The 23715-nt window shown below is 28.7% G+C and overlaps 1 protein-coding gene across 5 annotated transcripts in view; it reads left to right on the forward strand.

Annotated features, from left to right (window-relative positions):
• Window positions 1-666: 666 nt before the first annotated feature.
• Window positions 667-23715, forward strand: part of LOC107439983 (acetoacetyl-CoA synthetase) — a 61495-nt gene continuing 38446 nt past the window's right edge. For 2 of the 5 annotated variants that reach the window (XR_015429380.1, XM_087152282.1), the window contains exons 1-6: window positions 710-840; window positions 8378-8489; window positions 11350-11453; window positions 13170-13287; window positions 16063-16173; window positions 17865-17962. Coding sequence is in view for 4 of the 5 variants with exons in the window: in XM_087152282.1 (XP_087008408.1) it covers window positions 8378-8489; window positions 11350-11453; window positions 13170-13287; window positions 16063-16173; window positions 17865-17962 (543 nt within the window). In the remaining variant the exon portion in view is untranslated. Of the gene's footprint in view, window positions 841-5676; window positions 5826-8377; window positions 8490-11349; window positions 11454-13169; window positions 13288-16062; window positions 16174-17864; window positions 17963-23715 lie in introns of those variants that run through there. The other 3 variants (XM_087152280.1, XM_087152281.1, XM_087152283.1) reach the window with 3 other exon arrangements.

Consider the following 23715-nt stretch of genomic DNA (forward strand, 5'->3'; position numbering starts at 1 on the left):
TTGTTTGTTGAGAAGAAAGTTGTTCCCAATTGGGTTTCCGTGGAAGTAACAGAGGAATCGAGAGTTTAAATTTTTTAAACCAGTAATGATTTTTGAAATCTGCCGTTATCCAAACATTAAACCATCATTTTTTTAATATTTTCTTAAAAGAAAAAGTAAATATTATAATATATTGGATAAATTATGATGAGTCTGAATTTGCATTTTTATTTCTGGTGGAACTTTTCTGTAAAACAATGTAAAAGGATTAAATATTAGAATAAAGAATTGGAAACTTGCACTGCAAGAAGAAGAGGATCACGGATACCCATATATGTGTGTGGACGTATGACGTCAGCACCAGCTGATCGCTTTATAAGCAAAATGGCATGCTTCAGTTGAGCCAAGTGTCTCCACATAAATTACGCCGAATCGTTACATTTAATGATTAATTTAAAATTAATTAATTCTATATTAATTGATTTTTTTCTAAGAAATCGCTAATCACTTTTAAGAAATATAATTGCATAGTTTTTTTTCCGTGATTCGTTACGTAACAAATGCAAAAAAACTGTTAGAGACTAAACTTGCTTAAACTCTCAGGGCCGCTGCTGTTAAAATAGACAAACATAAACGGCCTTATCAAAACTAAAAACATAAATTCCCTTATCATTTTCTAATTTTCACGCTTTCCTCATATCACCGTGCAACATACTCGCATTAGTGTAAGGAAGAAAATTAATCTTATCGAAAAGATAAGAAAACTCAATATAAGAAATTTATTGGGGCGATATCTTTATTCCGTGTTATATAATCACTTCAAAAGACATACCCTGGCCATCAATTACTGGTTTATTTAACGTAAGTATTTATTTCCTACTAAAAATCTCAAGTACTGAGTAGCTGTTTTTACGAAAATGGGAGGCGTTAAGAGCTTTCATATATCAAGTGCAAGAAATACAATAAGAGTAAAACGAATACAAAGAAAACCAGAAAAAAAATTTTAAAGGAGAAAGAGAAAAACTACCAAGAATAACAAATTAATTTTAAAAATTCTTTTAAATATTAAGAAAAATCAGAAAAACAAAAAGGCTAAAATAAAAAACCTTTACCTCTATCTTATTATATCTTATATCATTTTGTTTTCTGGCTTTTTAACTTTTATGAAAAAATTTTATAAAAAATTTTTAAGTTTTGGTAGCTTTTCTTTTTCTCTTTTAAAAAATGGTTTTCCTTTTTATTTCTTACATTGATTTTCTTTATATTTTTTATTTATTATAGGCTCTATTTTAAATTTATTATTAGGTTCTATGTACTTGCAGATTATACGCAGTTTTTAGTTTTAACTAGACTTCTAAAACTTTTTAGTTTTCTTAATTCTCTTGGTAAATTTCCCTTTTTCTTGAAGCTATATTTCTTATGCGACTTCCAACAAGGTTACGTTAAACGTTTAACGCTACATTTTTATTGGCCGGGAAATCACGCGGTAAGATCCAGTTTTCCCTCATTCATTTCCATATTGTTTTGGTTCTTACTAGCATAAAAATAATGAAAGTCATAAAAGTATTGTTTTTCTAAAAATATTTTTTTGTTTGATTTGATACACACATAATTTAATAAGATAGTATTTTTTATTTTCGAATTTAGTGGATTACAATTGTAAAAAATGAGGGAAAACAATCCCACGGACAATGCGACGGATTTAAGGTTATGTCAAGGTACGTCTCTTGTGAATATCAATTGATTGTTAGGTTTTCTCTTTTGAAATTACATTGTGACGCATTAAAAGTAGTTAATACAAATACATTTTCCATGGCGAGACGATGAGGCAACCGCAAGCACTTCTACTGGTTCAAGAGGTCCACGAGGGAAAAATGCACAATATTACCGTTATTACAGAGCACAGAAGCGAGCGGAGCAGGAAAAAGAGTCGTTGAACAGAACTAGTGATCCTTCTACGACTGCTGATTCTTCTACAATTAACGTCGCAGGTTACGAAGTTTAATTTCTTCCGCGCGAAGGGACTCCACGCGCTACTTTTTAGTTCATTTTTGTCTCTTTATAAATCTATCTATTTACACATTTATTTTTCTCTCCTTCTCTGTTTATATATAGGAAATGCTACCGAAGTGTATAAATTCAAATGAACGAAGAACCAAATTCAAATGAACTTACGCCCACCGGAATTTTTCAAGAATGATTTAAAATTATTAAAATTTAAAATCATGGTCCCAATAGTTAAATATGATCCAAATAGTTAATTCAAGAGAGTAGTTGAAAGCTATGGTCTCTTAAGGGTAATTTCACTTTTTGCATATTTCCCATATTTTTGAAACTTTTTTTAGCTAATCAAAAACTTGTTTATTTATCTAAAGATATTCAACAAAACAAATTTCTGTTTTTATTGTATAATTCATTTATGGAAGAAATCTAGTACATTTAAAACCATACAGATTTTGAAATCATATTAAAATATTTCATTCTTAATGACACAAGGAAAATTTTCAGTAAAATTAATCAAATAGTTCCGAATATTTTTTTTCTAAGCTATTTGATCCATTGTGTTAAAGTGTTTGCTTTTTTCATTTCATAATAATATAGTTCATAATGATATCAAAAATTATGCTCCGCATAAATCAAACATTTTCCTACAGTTAATTTTCCTTTATGAAATTATAAAAAATAATAAATAATTGTTTACAAAAATCTTTTGTCACATAACTTTTACAACTGTACTCAAAATTCTTTCGAATCGATTAAATAGCTTCCAAAACATGGTGAAATACACTAAAAGAAAAACAAACATTTAAAGGTCCCAAGCGTTCGTCAGCTCACCCATAAGATCCCACTTCAACAGTTTAAATTCCAAATATTCAGAGAAAGTAAGTTTTTGTGGTTGTTTTCGCAACTTAACTAATAATAGCACTAATTAATTACTAAATTTAAGGTAACTAACTATTTGAACCATATTTTTTTTAATTTTTAATAGCTATTTTAAGGGACACACAAATTCACTTCAAAAAAGGCATGTTAACACAGAGAAAGTACATTTTTGTGTTCAAACTAAAAATAAACAAAAAATGCTTGCTCTAATGAATTAGCATATTTAAAATTTTGAGCCACGATGCATTAACATTGCATCTTAGTTTGTGATAATTCTATCATTAGATCAAAAGTTGTTCAAGTACTTTGAGTTTGTGCATCGTATTTTATTTTGCATCATGCATAATAAATAAATGCCTTGTAAAATACTTGCATCATGCTCACCTTATTTGGACGTCATCAGACTTTTCAACTGTGTTCAAGAGTAATAGTAAATAGTGCGCATGCGTCGTCTTTGCATGCGTTGCTATGGCGACCGCTGCTGTTTGATAATTTTTTTCACTTTTAATTTTGTTATGAATTAAGTTGGTCAGTAAATTTTTGAGATATGGGACCAGAGAGATCCAACAATACTTCTTGGGTTGTGGATAAAAGAGAACTTTAACATTTGAACGATATTTTTGTTTTTATCGTTTTAATTAAGAATCAAAAATTTTAACCTACAGTTCAAATTGGATCGCTTTCAATACGAATTCAGCTGAATGTCACAAATAAAGAGGGTAAAAAAAATTCGACAACAACCATTTTGCCAAAGGGTAACATGTGATCGCCTTTCGACGATCAAAAAAAAAATTTTTTTTTTAGTTAGTCTTTATTTATGATTTTATGGGTCTGTCAGTTTATTTATGTCTGATGTTTACTGGTGATAAAAATTGAGGTTTACTTTCACCATAGAGAAAATTTTTTTCTTTCATACTGATATCAGGCACAGAGCTCTAGTTTAATTTTGAGCGCCCTAGTGAATCAGAAAGTAGTCGGAAATTTTACTGACGGGAAATTCCATTGGACTATAGATTTTGCTTTTAGTGATCAGAAAAAGATTGAAATATGCCATGTCATCAAGCAGAGTTCAAGTTAAGATTTAAATGCAATAGCTAATCAGAAAATGGTCAGGATCTTAAAAATTGATTACTTGCTTTTATCAATGGCGATAGTATGAATTTATATCTTTCTTGTTATGAGATCAAATAATGATTGAAGCTTGTAATTTCATTGATTACGTTTTGTGATAAAGAATGCTGCTACATTAAAATCTACCTTACAATGCTATCTGGGATTATACCAGTGTTTCCCAACGTGGGGCCCACGCCCCACCGGGGGGCAATTTGATTGTAAAGGGGGGGGGAATTCAAAAATGGACTCGACATGAGTTTACCCCTTGATCTGGGCCATTTAAATGCAATGCATGATTTCGGTGACAAAATCGAAGGAAAAAAAGCAAATTCTTAAATAATTGCGGTCAATAAATATTATGTGACTTAGGGATTTCTTAAGCGACAAACCTGAAATGAAGTATCTGTTTACAGTCGAGATTAATGCATTTGTGAGTTATTTAGCCAATATCTTTGAAAAACCGAATATATTAAATAAGAAACTTCAATGAACAAATAAAACTCTTGTTGATGCAAAAACGAAGATATTTGGCTTCATTACCCTTATTGAGTTATGTCAGAAATATATTAACAACAAAAACTTTGAACAGTTTCATTGGCTCCAAAAATGTGAAGTAAATGCTTTACTTGTTATTGTCGATCATCTGAAAACTCTATCGGCTGATTTAAAAGAAAGATTCTCTGATTTAAAACAAATTTATTTTCCAACATGGATGTTGCTGTCCATATTAGTGGATTTGTCTGATATATCAAATATATCAAGAAGAACTTGCAGTAATGCAAAATGATGAGTCAGTTAAAACTTTATTTAATATGAAAGGAGTGATGTCATGGCTTCGTTAGGAAACAGAAAACAAATACCCAAATTCAATCAAATGTGCGAGACAACTATTGTTACCGATTCCATCTTCATATTTAGCTGAATGTGGATTTAGTGCTGTAAATGATTTTATTGGTAAAAAAAAAACAAATCGTCTGGATATAACACAACGGGGAGACTTGAGACTGAAGCTAACCAAATTGGAACCTAAGATAAAATCTACGTGCATCAAGGGCAAGAACCTCACTAAATTAAAATATTAAATTATTATAGAAAAATCTTTATTAAAATTATTTCGAATTTGAATTTTAGTTCTTCATTATATGTTCTGAAAATTTGCTTACTTTGTTTCGCCAACAATTTCCTAAGTTTCTTAAGCGAACAATTCGATTTTCTAATATTAAAAATTATGTATATGTTACATGGGGGGGGGGGCATAAGAATTTTGGAAAGGCTTAGGTGGAGCATGGTACAAAAAAGGTTGGGAAACACTGGATTATACCCTTTCTGGATTTTTGAATGGTTTACAATCTTTGGATTTTTTACTATCAAAATTTTGGAGGAAAGCCACAATCTGGAAATCCTCATAGTCAGAAAAGCGATCCAAATTTTAGACCTCTTAATGTTATTGATGTGAGTCGTATCATAATTATACTGTTATTAATAATTATATTTTATTATTATTAATAATTATTATTCTTTACGCTCTAAGCACTCGTACCACAAAAAGTCTCATTGAAACATTTTTCACTTCGAAGTATTATTGAAAAAAATCAAAATCAGAAATTTATTCAAGTGTAATTAATTTAGCCCTGATTTGAGAAAGGAAGATGATACAGGAAATTGATAATCAACTATTTGAATAAAGCGTTTTACAACAGCTAACTCAATATAATTCCAAGCAGACTGATTGTCACAATCAAACATTTTTCATTAAAATCTGCTACTTTAGAAAAACATGTACTAGTGCTACATTAAATGCCAAAATTTAGTGATCTTTAAACTTATGAAGAAAAGTATTGATAGTTTCGGTAAGTCTAAAACTATTTAAATTTTTTCAGTAAAGAGAAGTTGAGTTGAAGGTTAGATATCATATTTATTCAATATTTATTTCAAATTTTTATTTCAATTTCGATTGGTATCAGTATTAATGATGATTTTACTTTATTTTAAATATGCTTATTCGACAAAGATTTTGCTTTATTATAAGGTAATTCTGTTTCCTAATGCTTTTTTAATATTTCTTATGACAACAAATATGCTTTGAAACTGTTATGATTAAATCCAGAACTACATGTTTTGAGAAATATATGTATTCTGATAACATGTAGTTCTGGATTTCCAGTATATTTTCTTAAAAACGGAATGCATTCGAAGATTATGGGGGATGAATTCGAAGATTTGAATTCGAATAATTAGAAGGCAATCAACCATCTAACCGTAAGCAGCCATAATCCTAAGCAGCAGGAAAAAATAATAGCTTCCCTAAAAATAAAAATTAAAAAAATGAAGTGCTGATCATAGTATTCAAATTAGAGTCAACTCAATTTTTAAAAAAAAATGTTCATCAATTATAAATCAATAACTCAAGAATGATCTGTTTAATGTTTCAAACAAAAAAATTATAATATATAATTAATGATAAAATTTCTATAAATTATTAATTTTATGAGTAAAGTAAAAGGACAAAAATTCCGGCACTATTTTCTTATTACTTTTAACAAATTTAGAACCTAAGTGTCTACGCAAAAAACTAACGAGCCATTTGGTCTCCCATAGAGCCAAAAACGCAGTAAATGTTTTCCATATTTTGATAATTTTGACCATACCTTTTTCTCAGTGTATTATATGAAATTCAGAAGTTACAAGTAATATTATGGGTTAAAAAACTGTTTTTAATTTAAGGTAAAAATAGAGCGAAATAAACTGCGCTAAGGACATTAAATTGTTTATTTCATAGATTACAAATTAGCAATTAAAAGTTAATAAGCCGTTAAATTTAGGGCTTATAAATTGTTAAATTTAAGTGGGCATAAGAATTTAAATCATATTTTTTTTTAAAAAAATTATTATTGCCGGAAATGTAAAGAGCATTTTGGTTTGTAATTGGATACTGACATTTCTATCAGAAAAATAATTTTTTGAAGTTATTATGATAATTTTACTGAAAATTTTGTGTTAATTTGCGCATAAGTAAATCTCAATGAAATATCCTTTTCTCTTTCTCTTTATTTAACACTTTAGGTATCAACATCATTTTTTTTACTAATTTTATTATAAAAATTTAATTTCAACTAACAATAATAATTTTTTTTATAACACAGCCTACATAATTCTGAGTAATTGTAATTTTATAATCACTTGTAATTTTGAATCCAATCCAGAAGACTAGGAAACTCCTAGGGCAAATATTGGGAGAAATATTGCCTTTGTGGAGGACTTTTTGGTGGAACTAACCCGAATTTGCGTGACATGGAGAGGAAAACCATGAAAACCTCCCATGGTCAGGCCAGCGGGAAGGGAATTCCAACCCATGAGGATATTTTATGCCAGCAGGATATTACGATTTATTATTACGATTAACTCAGTTGGATATTCAATATAAGTACAGTAACTGAGGATATTCTATGCCATTATGGTCGATGCGAGTTGAGAGCAGAACTCGCATCGACCAGTCAAAGCTGGGATTCGAACCTTTGTCACCTCAACATAAGGTGAGAGCTCCATCATCTGAGCCACAGTGATTCGCATATAATGTCTTAAAAAATTGCTAAGAATTGTTTTGTTGAACAAATCACAAAAACTTTTTCACTGTAGTTTGAGTTATTGGACAAAATTAACTCTTGTTCCTGACACAGAAAGACTAAACATAAAAAAATAGCGATTAAAAATGTGCAGGGGTCAAAGAACTGACCTTGCATCAGAAAGGTTCTGGGTTTGAATTCCAGGCAAGGCATGGATGTTCTATCATTCTACGTGCTATCTGTCCTTACTGTGGGAGCAACGTTGGCCCACCTAATATGGTGCCCCTGAAAAAGTGGCCAGCAATCAGATGCCTATGACGAAAGGTCATTCCCCAGACGGGCATTAGAAAAAAAAATGAATAATTTGTTTGTTAATCAACACCCAAACGACACTTTTTTCCACAAAAATGCACCTTATGTTCTTTGAAACCCGTGCTCTTAGCTTCTCGTGTAAGTTATTTAACTGGAAAGCTGTTATCTACCTTGAAACGTTAAGGTTATTTTATGTTGGCTGAAACTTTTTGGTGCATTGAATATGGTTAAAAGCTTCTCTTAAATTAATTTCATATTACTTTTCTTCTTTTTTTAATGTTGGGATGATAATATTCCAAATTAATGTAACTAATTTTAGTTTTTAATTATGATTACAATTATTTCAGATTTATTTTCTAAGGAATGAATTTTTCATTTCTTAAATAAACATAAATTTAATGTTGAATTATTACTTCAAAAAATCAAACCTTAAATTTTAGTAGTTGAAAACTTTATAAGCAATACTTGAATTATCCCTAAACCTACTTGGAGAGATTAAGAAATCGAGAACTAACATTTTATTTCAGATGGAGGCTGACAGAAGTGATCCCCCACTAGTCTGGACACCGAAAGAAAATTCTGGATATGAAATGAAAAGATTTAAGAAAAGAATTGAACAGAAATATTCTCTGAAATTTAGTAAGTTATATTAAATACATTCTAACCAAAGTAATAAACTTTCGGAATTTAATATTTTTAACTGCATTTTTAGAGGTACCGACTCCTAACTCTACCATTTTGAAAATGCATAATAGCTTTATCATCTATTATATCAGAGGTTTCCAACTTACATGAGGCCGGGGGTCACAATTAAAAACACAAATCAAATGGCGGGCCGCAACTGTATCAAAATTTTATATAGGACTCTTTTATGTTTGAAAGAACATTAAATATTACTGTCAGATTTTTACCAAGTTGTGCAAAACAAAAGTATTGAATCACAAATTAAAATAAGAAGTAGATTTTTTAAAAATATTTAATTGCATATTAAAAAATTCGGGGTACAATGACTTCAATGTGCACCCATGTATTAAACAATTAATGTGCACTCATGTATAAAACAATTAATGTGCAACAGATATCTAATTTTTAAGATATAAAACTTTAAAAAGGTTGGTATTGAAACTTACATAGTGGCACACAAAATGTTCAATGACAAAATTGAGGTTTGTCTGCTGCAACCACAAGATAATAGATATTTACATTTTAAATTTAAAATTTACAAATGTGTGTGTAAATATTTTTGTCCAGAATGAGTGGTTTCAGAAAGCTAAATTATACATGCTAAATTATATTCACAAAATACAAAAAAATGAAATAAAAAAGAGCAACATACACGATTATTTTTGTATTTGAATAAATATTTTTTGGACGCTAAACCTGAGAAATAATTTTTTTTGCACCGTTGGTATGATAAATTTTACAGAAACGAAGAAATTAGGATTTTATTAACGAGAAAAGTATTTTAAATCCATGTAGATTTTTTACGAAAATTGTCCGCAAAAAAATAACAACTAATATATTTTAGTTCGCGGGCCACAAAAAAGGCCTTCGCCGGCCGGATGCGGCCCCCGGGCCGCCAGTTGGAAACCACTGATCTATATATTATAAGTTTTTATACAGGGAGGCTCCGTTTACCAACCCGCAAAAATAAGAACCTTTTTATTAACGAAGTACACAAATATTCTAGTTTGATCTAAGAACATTTCGTCAATTTGTAAATCGCAAAGGCATGAACGATAACTTGGACCTAAAAATAATCATCAGTACTTTTAAAAAAAGAAGTTTGACTAAACACAGATTGTATGATTCATGATTCATCATTATCATCATAGTTGGTCAAACAGCCCAATGTGGGCCAATGCCTGCCTCGGAAGATTTCTCCATAACGACTTCAGATTTATCTTTGACGTCCAATTTTTTAAATTAATTTCAAGAAAATCAGACTCCACTGAGTCATCCCATCTTAACCGCAGCTTGCCCCGCTTTCTTGTTCCAGTGCGTCTAAAAAGCAGTATCTTTTTTTTATTGTATTGATATCACTCATTCGAATCATGTGGGACATCCAATTCATACTATTTATTTTTATGTATTTATGATTCAATAAGAAGAAATAAATTAGAAGTATTTTTAGTCGTTAAAGGGGCTTATACTGTTCAAATGGGCAACCGTTTTTGTTCATCTCATTAAATTGTTTTCTTCTATATAATTAAGGCATAAAAATCTTCCTTTCATTGGAATTTTGGAAAATAAAATTTTATACAGAGTTTATAAAAAAAACTAGGAAGCTTCGCCCCCTGCTCGCTGGCGCTCGTCAACCCCCGAAACTGCTTTCGCAGTTCATTTCGGATTGCTTCGCAATCCGATGCTCGCTTTGCTCGCTCATTGGATACGTTCTAAACGTTTAGCTTTTGTAAACTTTTTTGAACACTGAAGTTCCGAAAACTTTTCACTGTAGAAAATTCTAAACCTGTGCATTTCAATATTAATTTGAAATTGCAAACAGTTCGCATATTTTTCTTAATCACACTATTCTAAATTTCAGTTGTTGAGAAAAGTAACTGTTGTAAGTTTTGTTTTAAAGTTTTTCCCACCAGAGGACTAAAACCATGTGTTGTAAAACAATATAAAATAGTACTGAACTCCGGATGTAAAACATCGGCTTCGATGATATTGAATTATTATTTTCGATGATATTGAATTATAATTTTGTGAGAATTTTTTTGATAATTCGGTGAGAATTCACCCGATTAGGCATATGATGCTCACTACGTGCTCTTGTGCGCCGAAGCCTATCAATTAAAACGTATTAGCGTTTTATATAATATAGATTAGCCATATGATGATCACTACGTGCTCTTGCGCGCCGAATCCTCTCAATTAAAAATGAAAACTGTTGCCAACGCGAGAAAAGAAATATCATCGGTTTTATTGATACATACGTATTAGCGTTTTATATAATATAGATAGATATGGTTCTTCAGCACGTTACGTTTTAACACTGAAATGTTATTATTGCGATCTATAAAGCCTCCCGCTTGGTATTTTTACTGAAAATTTAACAGCTTATATAATTCTCGAATCTTAAATATTTTTATTCCATCATACTTCCTGTATATTTTTCTAAACTGCATTTTCAAAATTCTCAGTCTAATAGGTTTTTCACGGGAAAACAAAGAGTAACGCAAAGTTAAACACCCAAAGCAGCGGCGGCATCGTTAGCGAAGTTTTAATATAGAAAGATGTCTGTTCCTTATTGAAGTAAAGCGCCATCTACAGTTAGCATTTTAAACTATCTTTCTTATGCCAAATCCTTTCGCTCCTTTTTTTTTATTTTTAATATTTACTCATTCTCTGATTTTAATACTTCATTATATTCTTTCGTTCCTTTATAATAGTTATTTGAAAGTAGGTCAATACATTTTAAATATGGTACTGATTTCGTTAATATTCAGTTAGTTTGGTAGCATTTAATGTTAAAAATTTCATTTCATTGCAGATGGATATTGGGATTTTCATAGGTGGTCAGTTGAAAACATCATTGAGTTTTGGTCCGAAATGTGGGATTACACTGGAATCGTATGCACAAAAACATATGACAAAGTAAGGTGCAAACTATGCATGGTGTTATACGAATATTTTCAGAATCAGATTCAAAACATAACACCATTCTAACGTCATATTATTTGTTTAGTATACGACTGGATAAAAATCAGTAATTGCGATTTTTTTAAAAATATTTTTATTATTATCTATATTTTATAACCGCCGTTGAGCAGCCATCCCAATCTTTTGGGTTTACGACAATTAATGTTCAACTCCATAGCCTTGTTATTTTGAACAAAATCCAGAAGACAAGGGAACTCCTGGATCAAGAATTAGGAGAAATTTTCCTTCATGGAGGACTTTTTGATGGAACAAACCCTCATTTGCGTTACATGGAGAGGAAAACCAGGAAAAACCTCCTACGGTTAGCCTGATGGCAAGGGGACTCTAACCCATGATCCGTATACTACTGAGAGTATTTTATGCCAGCACTGTGGTAGGTGCGAGCCGGTTGCGGCATTTGTATTGACCACATCCATCGCTGGGATACGAACCCGGTTGAACCCAATGGAAGGCAGGCGCTGTATCGCCTGAATCACCACGACTCTATGATCTATATTGGAATTTCAGTTCATTACCTTTCCAAAACCCCTTAAATTTTTTATCTCTGATCTTGATAAATAAAGTTATACCTTCTATTCGTATGCTGACCGACGAAACCGAAACCGGAAGGAAACTCCCAAAAACGAGACTAAAAGGTTTTTTGTTATGTTTTGCACTTTTTTTCATTTGAATAAATTCCAATTTTAAAACAAATAAAATTCATTTTCAGAAAAAATAATTTTTAAATTATTACTTTTTTTTGCTGTCAGAATATGCTAACAAACATTATAAAAAAGTTTATTGTAGAATTCTTCGAAATTTTGTATGTAGATTTTGTATCATGTTAGCAATATTTTGAAGTAAAAGCGAATGTATAAGCGTGAATTTGTTATTTTTATTCAATTTTAAAGTAAAAGTGCTAAAATTTTGTCATTAAATACAATATTTAACAATATATTTTGTTCTACTTCATTGAATTTTTGAATTTTTTGTTAAATGTTAGTTCAAAACACAAGTAATTACATTATTGACATAGGAAAAAAATTATGCATTATAATTTTTTTGTAGAGCTGCTTGCGTGGCATAAAAAATTTGAAGATCTTAAAGCTCAGATTAGATATTCTGAAAAATACTTTACAGATTTTTAAATTTATAGAGATTTACAAATTTATTTATAATTTTCTGGTCCCTGCTTACCAAACGCATAATTAAAAGTTAATTAGGCTTTTTTTTTAAAAAAAAAATGTGTTGAAACTAGTTGGATACTTCAAGTTTAAAACACGTTATCGTTCATTTTCGAGATCAACCACAGTGTGAATTGAATTCACAATGTCAAAACCAGTTTGATTTTTGAGGGAACCAGAACACTGAAAAAAGAGTGAAAGGTTCTTATTAACAATCCTTATAATTTCATTCAGCAAATAATTCACTTATTAAAATATTTTAAAATTAAACATTAAATAAAAAATGTGCATTATTAATTTCTTAATTTAGGGAGTTAATCAGGTTGATCATTGTACAGCACAAGATTATTAATTACATTTTAACATTTACTGCAGGAACCCTTAACTAGATGAAATAAAACACGCAAGAAAATCATGCATTGCTATATTCAGTAACATATAAAAACAAAAAATCTGAAGGGAAATAATTATTTATTTATTTTATTAGGTAGTAGATCTAACTGTTCCAATGGAAGAATGCCCTAAATGGTTTGAAGGAGCCAGATTGAACTACACGGAAAACATACTAAGGCACAGAGAAACCAGAGTTGCCTTCATATTTGCTGGTTGTTCCACCTTTTTATTTTACCTACTTATTGTTTATTTATTTATTTATGCACTTGTTTGTTTATTTTTGTTTCATTCAGAAGGTATACAGAATAAAATAAACTCTTTTCAGATATCTATTCAAGAGTTTAAAAACAAGCTTTTCTGAAGAAAAGTTATCATGCGTTCTAAACGTTTAAAAACAGATTCTTAGAGAGGCTTTGACTATTGTATATGGATCTTAATTTTTTAATAAAGATATATAGGTGTTCCGTATTATTCACCCTTATATACAGTGGTTGACAAAAAAAATGCATCAATTTTTAAAAAGGGAGGAAATATTGTTTTTCATGAATTGAAATTCTGTTTAAAGGTGACACATGTATTATTATGTCAGGGCGGACTTTGATTGTAACCGTTTGCATACAGATTTGCTACTTACCTAAATTTAAGAGAGAGTTTCTTTTAAAGAGTCAGTATGCGATGTCAATATTCTGTATTAAAACATGGTCCTATATCTATTCTTAATATTAATCCATAATATTCAAACTGGATCACGTATTATATTACCAGGTACTAGTGTACCCTAGCAGAAAATATAATAGGCTTATTAGGGGGCCCTCAATATGGCCCTATAGGTTACTATGTGTATATATAAGAATATTCAGGTTGACATTTTTGATTTTGTTGAAATTTTCAGGAAACGTTCTTCGTCTAAAACTGTTGGACATATGTTATTTTTATTATTATTGTTATTTTAGCGAAAAGAAATTCTGAAATTCCTCCGGAATTTTGAGAGAAAAAAGCATAGGTTTAGATGCGTCCAAGCTTTTTTCAAAATGAGTGAACCATGGCACTAACCATTATTACTTTCACACTATTGATTTAGCAATAAATTCTTTTGGCGACAAGTATATATGACTTAATAATTAGAATGAAAGCATTAGAACATAAAATAACGTCAGAGCTATAATCTCCTCATTTCGAAAAAAAATATAGCCTCATATTTAATTGATGTGTTTTTCTTAAAATTCCAAAAGATCATCAGTTTCTTTTTTTTTTTTTTTTTTTTTTGAAAAAATAAAAAATGAACATTGTAGTATTATAACAGAAAAGTATAGATGAATAATTAATTGTTATGAACAACTCTAGCTTTTGAAAATATGAATAGTTTAGATTTCGAATTCTCCTGGGCGTTTTATAGCTAATTTGAAAGCATTAATAGTTTTTAAGCATGATGATTCCTAATATAGGTTTTAAATCAGTTATATCACTTCCAGATGTAACTAGATATATTGCAAATGTGTGCTCGCCAGACATAACTAGTCATTCATTTAGTACCCAAGTATGCTTGGTACTGACAACCAACAGTTTAAAGAAAATTAGTCTCCACAAATTTTGAAACTGACATACCTTTCATTTAAATCTTTAAAAAAATCATTAAAAAAGTGACGGTATTCTTATACACAAAAGAAATTATAGTTTGCTAAAAGAAAACCCTTACAAAAAAATAAGATGTTTGACAGGTGTTAAAAAAAACCTAAAAAAAAAATAAGGTTATTTTTTGCACCAAGAATAACCTCAACAATAAACCTCAATTTAAACATCGATTTACAACTCATAAAATCAACCTCATACATAGAGCAACAGTAGGGGAGAGTGGGGTCAATTGTAACATTTTTTACTTAACTATTTTTAACTAACAAAAAATCCAATATATTATTAGTATTTATTGACAGACGTGTAAAGTAGACTATCCTCTACTAGAAGAAAAATAAATACCTGATTTTAAATATTATTATATTAGTTATTAACAATTTTTGACAGTCGTGCACTTGTTACAATTGTCCCCACTTGTTACAATTGTAACAGTTCATAAATTCAACTGAAACATAGTTAATTATACATATTATCATAGTTGTGATATATTTTTTTATTGATCAAAATAGTAGTGATATTTTAGGAGTAAAAATAATAATGAACGGAGACCTAAAGGGTTAAACTTTTAACTTTAAGGGGTTAAAAATTTTAATTTATGCTGTGAAAGGTGACAAATAAAATAATGCACATGCAACATAATATAAATGCTATAGGAAACTATTGGTGGTTCTTAAAGAGTTAAGTAATGGTTTGTAAACATAAGATTATTTATTTTCAACTGTTACAATCGTCCCTTTACTTATTGTTACAATTGTCCCCAAGATGCCATTTCAGCTTCATTTGTTAAAAACAATGCTAATTAATTAGCAAAACTAATCTTTTTTTTATTGAAATGTTAATTAAGGTGTCCACTTACATATTCGGTTACTAATTTTTATTTGTTTAAACAAAATTACTTGTGCGCCACCTAGGAACCAAATCTAGAACCCGATACTCGAAATTTTTGCTCTGTTGCAATCGTACCCTGTTACAATTGACCCCACTCTCCCCTACTTATAGTTGAAATCGGGTGGAAGTATTCACACCTCGAATCTACTTAGTTGCTTGAAGTTTAGAAAAAATGGCCCCTGAACCTTAAAATCAACCTCTCTCGGCTGGTTGCTCTAAGGTAAATTTCTATCGATTGCAAAACAACCTAAAGTATGAAGAAAACAGCATCATATACCTTAATTTTGAACCATCGAAAATTTATTATTTTCTTTTTAAGTAAACTTCAAATGAATTTCAAATCCGCCTTAACACCTCAAAACAACAACGTACTTTTTTTCCGTTCTTTTTAAATACTAAGTTAGATACATAATAAATGAGCTGCTTTATATTGTATACTCATTATTTAAACCACTGTGGTTATTTAGGTGAGGAACAAGAAACTGAGAAGGTAACATTCAATCAATTATTTGATGAAGTATCGCTGTATGCAGCTGCTCTGAGAAAGATTGGATTCAAAAAAGGAGACGTAGCGGCAAGTAAGTTAATACTAAAATAGTCTTTACAATAACAGAAAGTACTATTGTATTGCATGAATTAATACCAAGAAACTTAAACGGAAAGATCTACTTGATAGTGTTAAAACTTCCTTTTCTTCATAAATTGTAAATATGAAAAAATTAATATATATATATATATATATATATATATATATATATATATATATATATATATATATATATATATATATATATATATATATATATATATATATATATATATATATATATATATATATATATATATATATATATATGATTATTCCTGTTATAAATTTAAAATTTAAAATACCAGATGAGTTACTAAATAAGCATTAACTTGCCGATAGTCTCAAAAATGACCAATAATTTAAAAAAATAAAAGAAAATGGAAAGAGATTGAAACGTTTCGTTTGCTGCGTTCTGTTTCGGTAAACCCAAGAATTTTTATTCATCAAGCTTCAAGTTTAGTTACAAGTTTTGTTAAAAGGTGGCGGTATTAACAGAGAAAACTATAAGCAATGTTTTAAAAATAACCACCATTTTCAGCAATAACGTCTCGCAGTCCGCGGAAATTTAACAAGCAGTACAAATATTTCAGTTGAAATAGTTTAACATGAGCAGTAAACATTATTTTTTAATTTTTCTAATCATCTGTTGTCGAATATTTAATTAATTTTGAAATTTGGTGCGAAAATAAATATTCAGTTTCCTAAATAGAACGCAGCAAACCGTACATTTATATCTCCTTTAATTACTCTAAAATCGATGTACTGCTCAGTTTTCGAAAAAATGATATATTTTAAGTAAATTATTCTAAGAAACTGAAGTGGTAATATATTACTTGATAAAAATACTTTATTCACTTAAAAACTATACAGATTGGAAATACAATCATCATGTTTCAAGCATTCAAAAATAGGAGTCTAGCAGGTCTTGAAAATGGGCGCCTATTTTTGAGCAATTGAAACATGTTGACTGTTATCTTCAATCTATATATTTTTGAAGTGAATGAAAATTCTTAATTAAAATAATAACTGACATATCTATTAATAGATTTCAATAAATTTCAACTCAATATGTCTATGTAATAATGTCTAATATACGTTATCGTGAAATGTTCTTCAAAGCATTAAAACGGTTTGAAGGCTAATACACTTTGTTTAAACTACAGATAACAATCCTTTTAAAATATTAACAAATATTTCTTAAAATAAATTGCCTAAATTAATTAAAAATAATTACTCATTTGCTGTCCAATACTTTTGTTAAAAGAACTCAGTTCAAACTCCATTATACTTATGTAACTTAAAACGAGGTTTGAGAACTTACTTTTAACTCACATCTTTAATTTTATAAATCAACTTTGTCATTATTTTAAATTTTTTGGTGAAACTATTATATGATCATAACTTATAACGTAAATAAAAGAAAAATGATTTAACTGTAAAAGTTGCAATATTTTTTTTCCTTAAATCTTGATTTCTGGCTTTCGTACGCTCTCCCCACCCCCACCTCCAAAAAAAAAAACATTTTACTAAAAAAAAAATTTTTTTAAAACTTAACTTAATCAAACAGTAATTTGATTTTTAAGTCTTACTGCTAAAAATTACTTTGAGAATCCCAAAATATTTAAATTTTATGTAATTTATCTTGCTTATAAAATTTTAGTGAGAATTTTAATACTTTAGGTTACATTTCGAACAAAAAGGAAGCAATTTTTACAATGTATGCTGTGGTCAGTATTGGGGGTATTTGGACAGGAGCTTTACCCCAACTTGGTTCTAAGGTAAGATACCCATCTATGATACATATTTTTAATAATATTATTTCATAATTGGATATAACGAAAACGTTTTTCAATTCCTAATTCTGAAATGTTCAAATGCAGTAGTCCTATAGCAAAAAGGACTAAAATAAGTCGTTTTTTGCTATAAGACTACTGCAGTTCAAACCTCTTAAGATAAAAAATTTCAAGGTTTTATAATATGCCAAGTATGTACTGCATTATGCAATGCCAAGCCACAGTTACAAATTATTCAAAAGAGAAAAACACAGCGATTAAAAACAATAGTGCTGGATGGTATCGGAATTTTTATTATCTTCATATATCGATAAAATATCAATATTTCACGATATATCACAAATTTTCCAATGTAACTGTATTATTTTTAAAGTAGGGCAAAGTTTTGTTGCTCAAATAAAGAAAAAAAGTGTTCTAATCACTATTATTAATATTAAATTAAGATTAAAAATAACAGACTAATTATAAAACTTTAGCAATGTATAAGATAATAGATAAAAATTACATTATTTTTGTGTTTAAGTTTTAACCTATATTTTTCCATATTTGTTAATGCTTCAAAAAGTATAAATGAATATTTTTGGTTTAAAAAAAAATGCAATTTCTAGTAATAGATTCAATAATTTTTAAATGTAACGATAAACATTAGTGCAAAAATGCTGATAAAGTGAAATGATATTTTAAAAAAAAAGTAAAAAAGTGTCGAATGGATTTCAATTAAATTTCAAAATTAAATGGATTTCAATTCAATAAATTGTATCTATATAAATAAAGCAGAATATTCATATGCATGCTACGTTCCGTATACACAAACAATCCGCGCCTAATTTGGAGTAAATAAAAGTTTTGAGAAGTCAATGGCGGACTAAACCAATACCTCCTAGAGGAATCAAGCCCCACAACGGGTTACTATAGGCGATGATGACGTAGTAGAGTTAGGCCCAGAGGAAAACCAGTCAGGGTAGCTATTTTTTCGAAAAAATCCGAATCTGATCAAACGAGACATTGGCGATATTCTGAAGTATTGTAACCTGTGTACGCATTCAGCCAATTGGCGAATATTTTTAATTAAAATTTGTAAACAACCGTCGGTGTTCTGTTGTAAACGTTCTTCGTAAAATTTATATTTATTCTACAAATGTTATAAATTTCAGCATTAATTTAATTCTTAGTGTTATGAATAATGGTATTTAAATGCTGTGTACCAAACTGTAGAGGAAATTACAAAGTTGATGGTACAAAAGTATCTGTTTTCGGATTTCCCAAAGATGAAGAATTACGTAAGAAATGGCTTGCCGCCATACCAAGAGATTTTGAAGTTACAAAGAATTCTAAAGTGAGTAATATTTGTTTTTATTTTTAAAAATGTAATTATGATTCTTTATTATATTTTTACTTAGAGTAAATTATTTTAAATTGTGGATAAATTAATCGTAATAATTAAGTTGTTCTTATCAATCATATCGAAACTATTGTAATAAATTTTGTGTATAATGACAAAATAACTATATAGCTATTTTTATATATATACTAGCCGCCTAAGGCGACCAGCTGTCCGCCAAGCTGAAGGTTTTCACAAATAAAGTTTTTTAAAACATAGCAGGAAATCTGAAGATTAGTGGACAATTAAAGTGTTCCTGTCCTGCAATTTTGTCTTCATATCCAGTTCTGCTGCAGATGTGTTATAGCTCTTTAGGATGTTTGAAATTATATAGCTACAACGCTTAAGAAAAAAAAAACTAAAATGCCAAATGCATGAAAAGAACACGAAAACGAATAAATTTTTTATGGTATCAATTTTTATTTCTATATAATTTTTTATGGTATCAAATTCTATTTCTATATCTGCTACGTCAAGCACTCAGGTATTATAATTTGATCTAGTTGTGCTTGTATAATTTTGATCTAGTTGCGCTTTCTACGTCATTTTGTTAACATCGTTTGGTTTGTTATTTAACATCGTTTGGTTTGTTATTTCTAAGTTAACTTTCAAAAAATTGGCTGGTATCAGCATTTTTATTCTTTAAGTTGTTTATTTTTTCTTTTGGAATTCGTTCCTTTTTAGCGAAATGTTTTTCAACCTAATCGAATTCTTTGCCGACTGTTCTCTGTATATATAAAGAAAATAAAGTAAATATTTTTAAAGTGTTATGAAAAGAATTTTTAGTTGTACAAAGTACTACAATATCGCTACAAAAATTATCGTCTTCGCTTAAGAAAAAAATAGAGCGTGGAAAGAAGAAGAAAAACTTATTATAACAATTATGAACAGCGACAAATATATCAAAGCGACGCGTTCTATTTACGTATCGAATATGTTGCCACATTTTTAATACAAAAGTTAAACTTTTCTCCACTTTAATAAATGTAAACTAATGCGAACTTTACAATTAAATTATTAATTCCTTCGTATATTATTGGTTTAAGTTGTCGAAAATTAATATTTCAATTGTAAGGTTCGCATTAGCATACATTTATAAGAGTGGGGAAAAGTATATGCATTTTTTAATAGTTTTTTGAATATGGCTCTTTGAAGACGAAAAAGCAGACGAAAAGCATAGACTTACAAAATGACTGATAACTAAATAACTAATCCAAATTTTTGAAAAAGAAAAAAAATACTTCTTCATTATGTCAAAACACAATTATGTGCCGAGTTTCGTGCCTGGGCGAGGCTTCTGGGGCGATATATTGTGATTACAGACACACACACACAGCCGCTTTTATTATTATGTATAGATGTATAGATATAGTTATTTTTATAGAGTTTTATTTTATAAAAATATTAATAATTTTAGTATTTTATTAAATTTTTGCTCAAACTTTAAAACATTTTTGTTTGACCGTAATATAATGTAACTGCTTAAAGCAAATTTTTTTTTATTTGATTTTGAAATTTAAATCTCTTAATTTTTCTACAAAAATCTATTAATTTTTCATGCATGAATATAGTATATAATAGTTATTTTAAATGCACATATAAATAATGTATTCATTTTGTTATAGGTATGTGAGATGCATTTCAAGGAAAATGACATTAGGAAAGCTGTGGAATTTGTTTGTGAAAAAACTGGAAAGAAAACTGTTGCGCCCTATGAACAACCAAGGTTAACAAAGGAGGCTATTCCATCTATATTTCCTGGATGTCCAGAATATATGACCAAAAATGAGCCAATTCGAGAAGAGCCAGAGGCAAAGAGAAAAAGAATAGAAATGTGCCAGTTGGAAAGCGTCCTTGCTGAAAGTTTAGAACTTTATGAACAGCATAATGTAAAATTTAAAGTAGATACTCTAATTGAACTGATAGAAAAATCTAGTTTAGTGGATTTAAATGGTGTTTTCAATCCGGTAAGTATTGAAAATAGTTTTTCTTTTGTGAAAATCAAATTTGTTGATCAGGTTCCCACATATATTACTGTAATAGTTGATCAAAATCTATCTTTAAGTGTTTTTATTGATAATGTAAAGATTAAGAAACTTCATGATTTAACATTTCCTCTAATCATCAGTAATGTTCAGCAAATTTCAAATGTTTTATGTTATTTAAATAAGTCTAATGATCTAAAGTTTGATAATATTCCAAATCTTATTAACTCTATAACTGTCCAACTTACAGAATTAGAAAACTTAAGCTCAGATAATCAAAAATTAGGTATTAACTTTCTAAAAGAGCAGCTATCTTTACTTTTTACTCAAAAAAATCAAAACCGATACTCTACAGACTTTCTCATTTTTTCTTCATTGTTTTTATCTATATCTCCTCATGCATATAATTTTTTGAGAAGCAGTGGTTTGTTATTATGTGGTTACTTATTAAATAACTATTGTAAATTGAAAAATGATAGCATTTGTTATGCCTCCCATTCAAAAGCAAAAGAAAGAAAATTAAAAACACTTATGAAATCCATTAAAAATCTAAGTTGATAGGTAAAAATTATACTTTTTTAAATGTTACTCAAAGTTTAACATAATTCAGTAAAATTTGTGTTTACATTTTATTTATCATTTTTTGAATTTGCTACTTAATAAAATATCTGTTATGTAAGGTTGTGATGGGTAAAAAATATTCTTTTTTAAATGTTACTCTAAGTTTAACATATTTCGGTAAAATTTGTGTTTACATTTTATTAATCATTTTTTGAATTTGCTACTTAATAAAATATTTGTTATCTAAGGTTGTGATGGGTAAAAATTATACTTTTTTAAATGTTACTCAAAGTTTAACATATTTCAGTAAAATTTGTGTTTACATTTTATTTATCATTTTTTGAATTTGCTATTTAATAAAATATTTGTTATCTAAGGTTGTGATGGGTAAAAATTATACTTTTTTAAATGTTACTCCAAGTTTAACATATTTCAGTAAAATTTGTGTTTACATTTTATTAATCATTTTTTGAATTTGCTACTTAATAAAATATTTGTCAAAGGTTGCTTACTTTATTTTAATTTATTAGTGTGATGGGTAAAAATTATACTTTTTTTAAATGTTACTCAAAGTTTAACATATTTCAGTAAAATTTGTGTTTACATTTTTATTTATGATTTTTGAATTTGCTATTTAATAAAATATTTGTTATCTAAGGTTGCTTACTTTATTTTAATTTATCACTTCTAACAATCACACTTCCACAGGAAAAAAATACAAATTATAATCATGCTTTTGATATGTTTTTTTTTCTATCTAAACCTTGTTTGAAGACTGCATTTGATTTTCTAAATTTTCCTAAGCTCATTTTATGTCATTGTTTAGATACAATTTCTAGTTCTAATAACATGCAAAACATAATCATTAAAATCCGAAATAATCATCTACTAAAAATTTAAGTATCGTATTATAAAAAATAGATCCCTTCTTAGTTTTATGTCAAAACTATAATAATAATAAATGTGCAAAATCCCTTGAAAAATATATTTCTTTGTTTTTAATCCATATAATTTTTAAAACAAAAAGCTAGATAAAATTTTCCAATTTATAAAATAAAACTGGTATTTAATGCTTAAAAATATATTTTTTTCATTCACACATCAGTTATTTTTGTTAGAGTTGCTTTATTTTTATTGTTAATCATTTCTGAAAACAAATAAATTAAGCATTTTTACACAATTTAAGAACATTTAACCTAGACAAAAAAAATATATATAATAATTTGTAGCAAGTAAAAATTAGTAGAAGAGTAACGAAAAAGTGTCGAGAAACGGAAGAAAAAAAAACCCGTCATCGTCAGAAGTGATCAGCGAATCTGGGCCTAACTGTATGAGTCATCGTTTTGCGTCCTTCGGCTTTCTTCCTATCTAGGAGGTATTGACTAAACTGTCTATTTTAAAACTACCTCCGATCATCAGTTCTCGCGCTACATTCCAAAGAGAGAGTTTTCCATGAGATTTTCTCTTGAATAAAATACACAATAAACGCTTCCAAAAAATAAAAAATAATGAAAATACTGTTGATTTTTGCTGGCCACCAGATAACAAAAATGTTCCATACGTCCATAATTATTGAAATGCTCAATAGAAATAAGAACTAATGCATATCTCAATTTCAAATTTAATCCTTGATAATAATAAATACAGAAGTCCAGCCATTAGATACAGGCTATAAATAGACTTTCCAACTAAGTAATTTGCGTATGAGTCACAAATTAATATTTAAATAAAAATAATATAATAATAATAATAATTTCAAACTTTTTTTAACCATTTTTGAGGTCGGGAAAAACAAGGCTGGGATTGCGGAA

The sequence above is a fragment of the Parasteatoda tepidariorum genome, chromosome 9 (assembly GCF_982258835.1).
Source record: "Parasteatoda tepidariorum strain Cologne lab strain chromosome 9, Ptep-v5.0, whole genome shotgun sequence".
In the NCBI taxonomy this organism is placed as follows: Eukaryota; Metazoa; Arthropoda; class Arachnida; order Araneae; family Theridiidae; genus Parasteatoda; species Parasteatoda tepidariorum.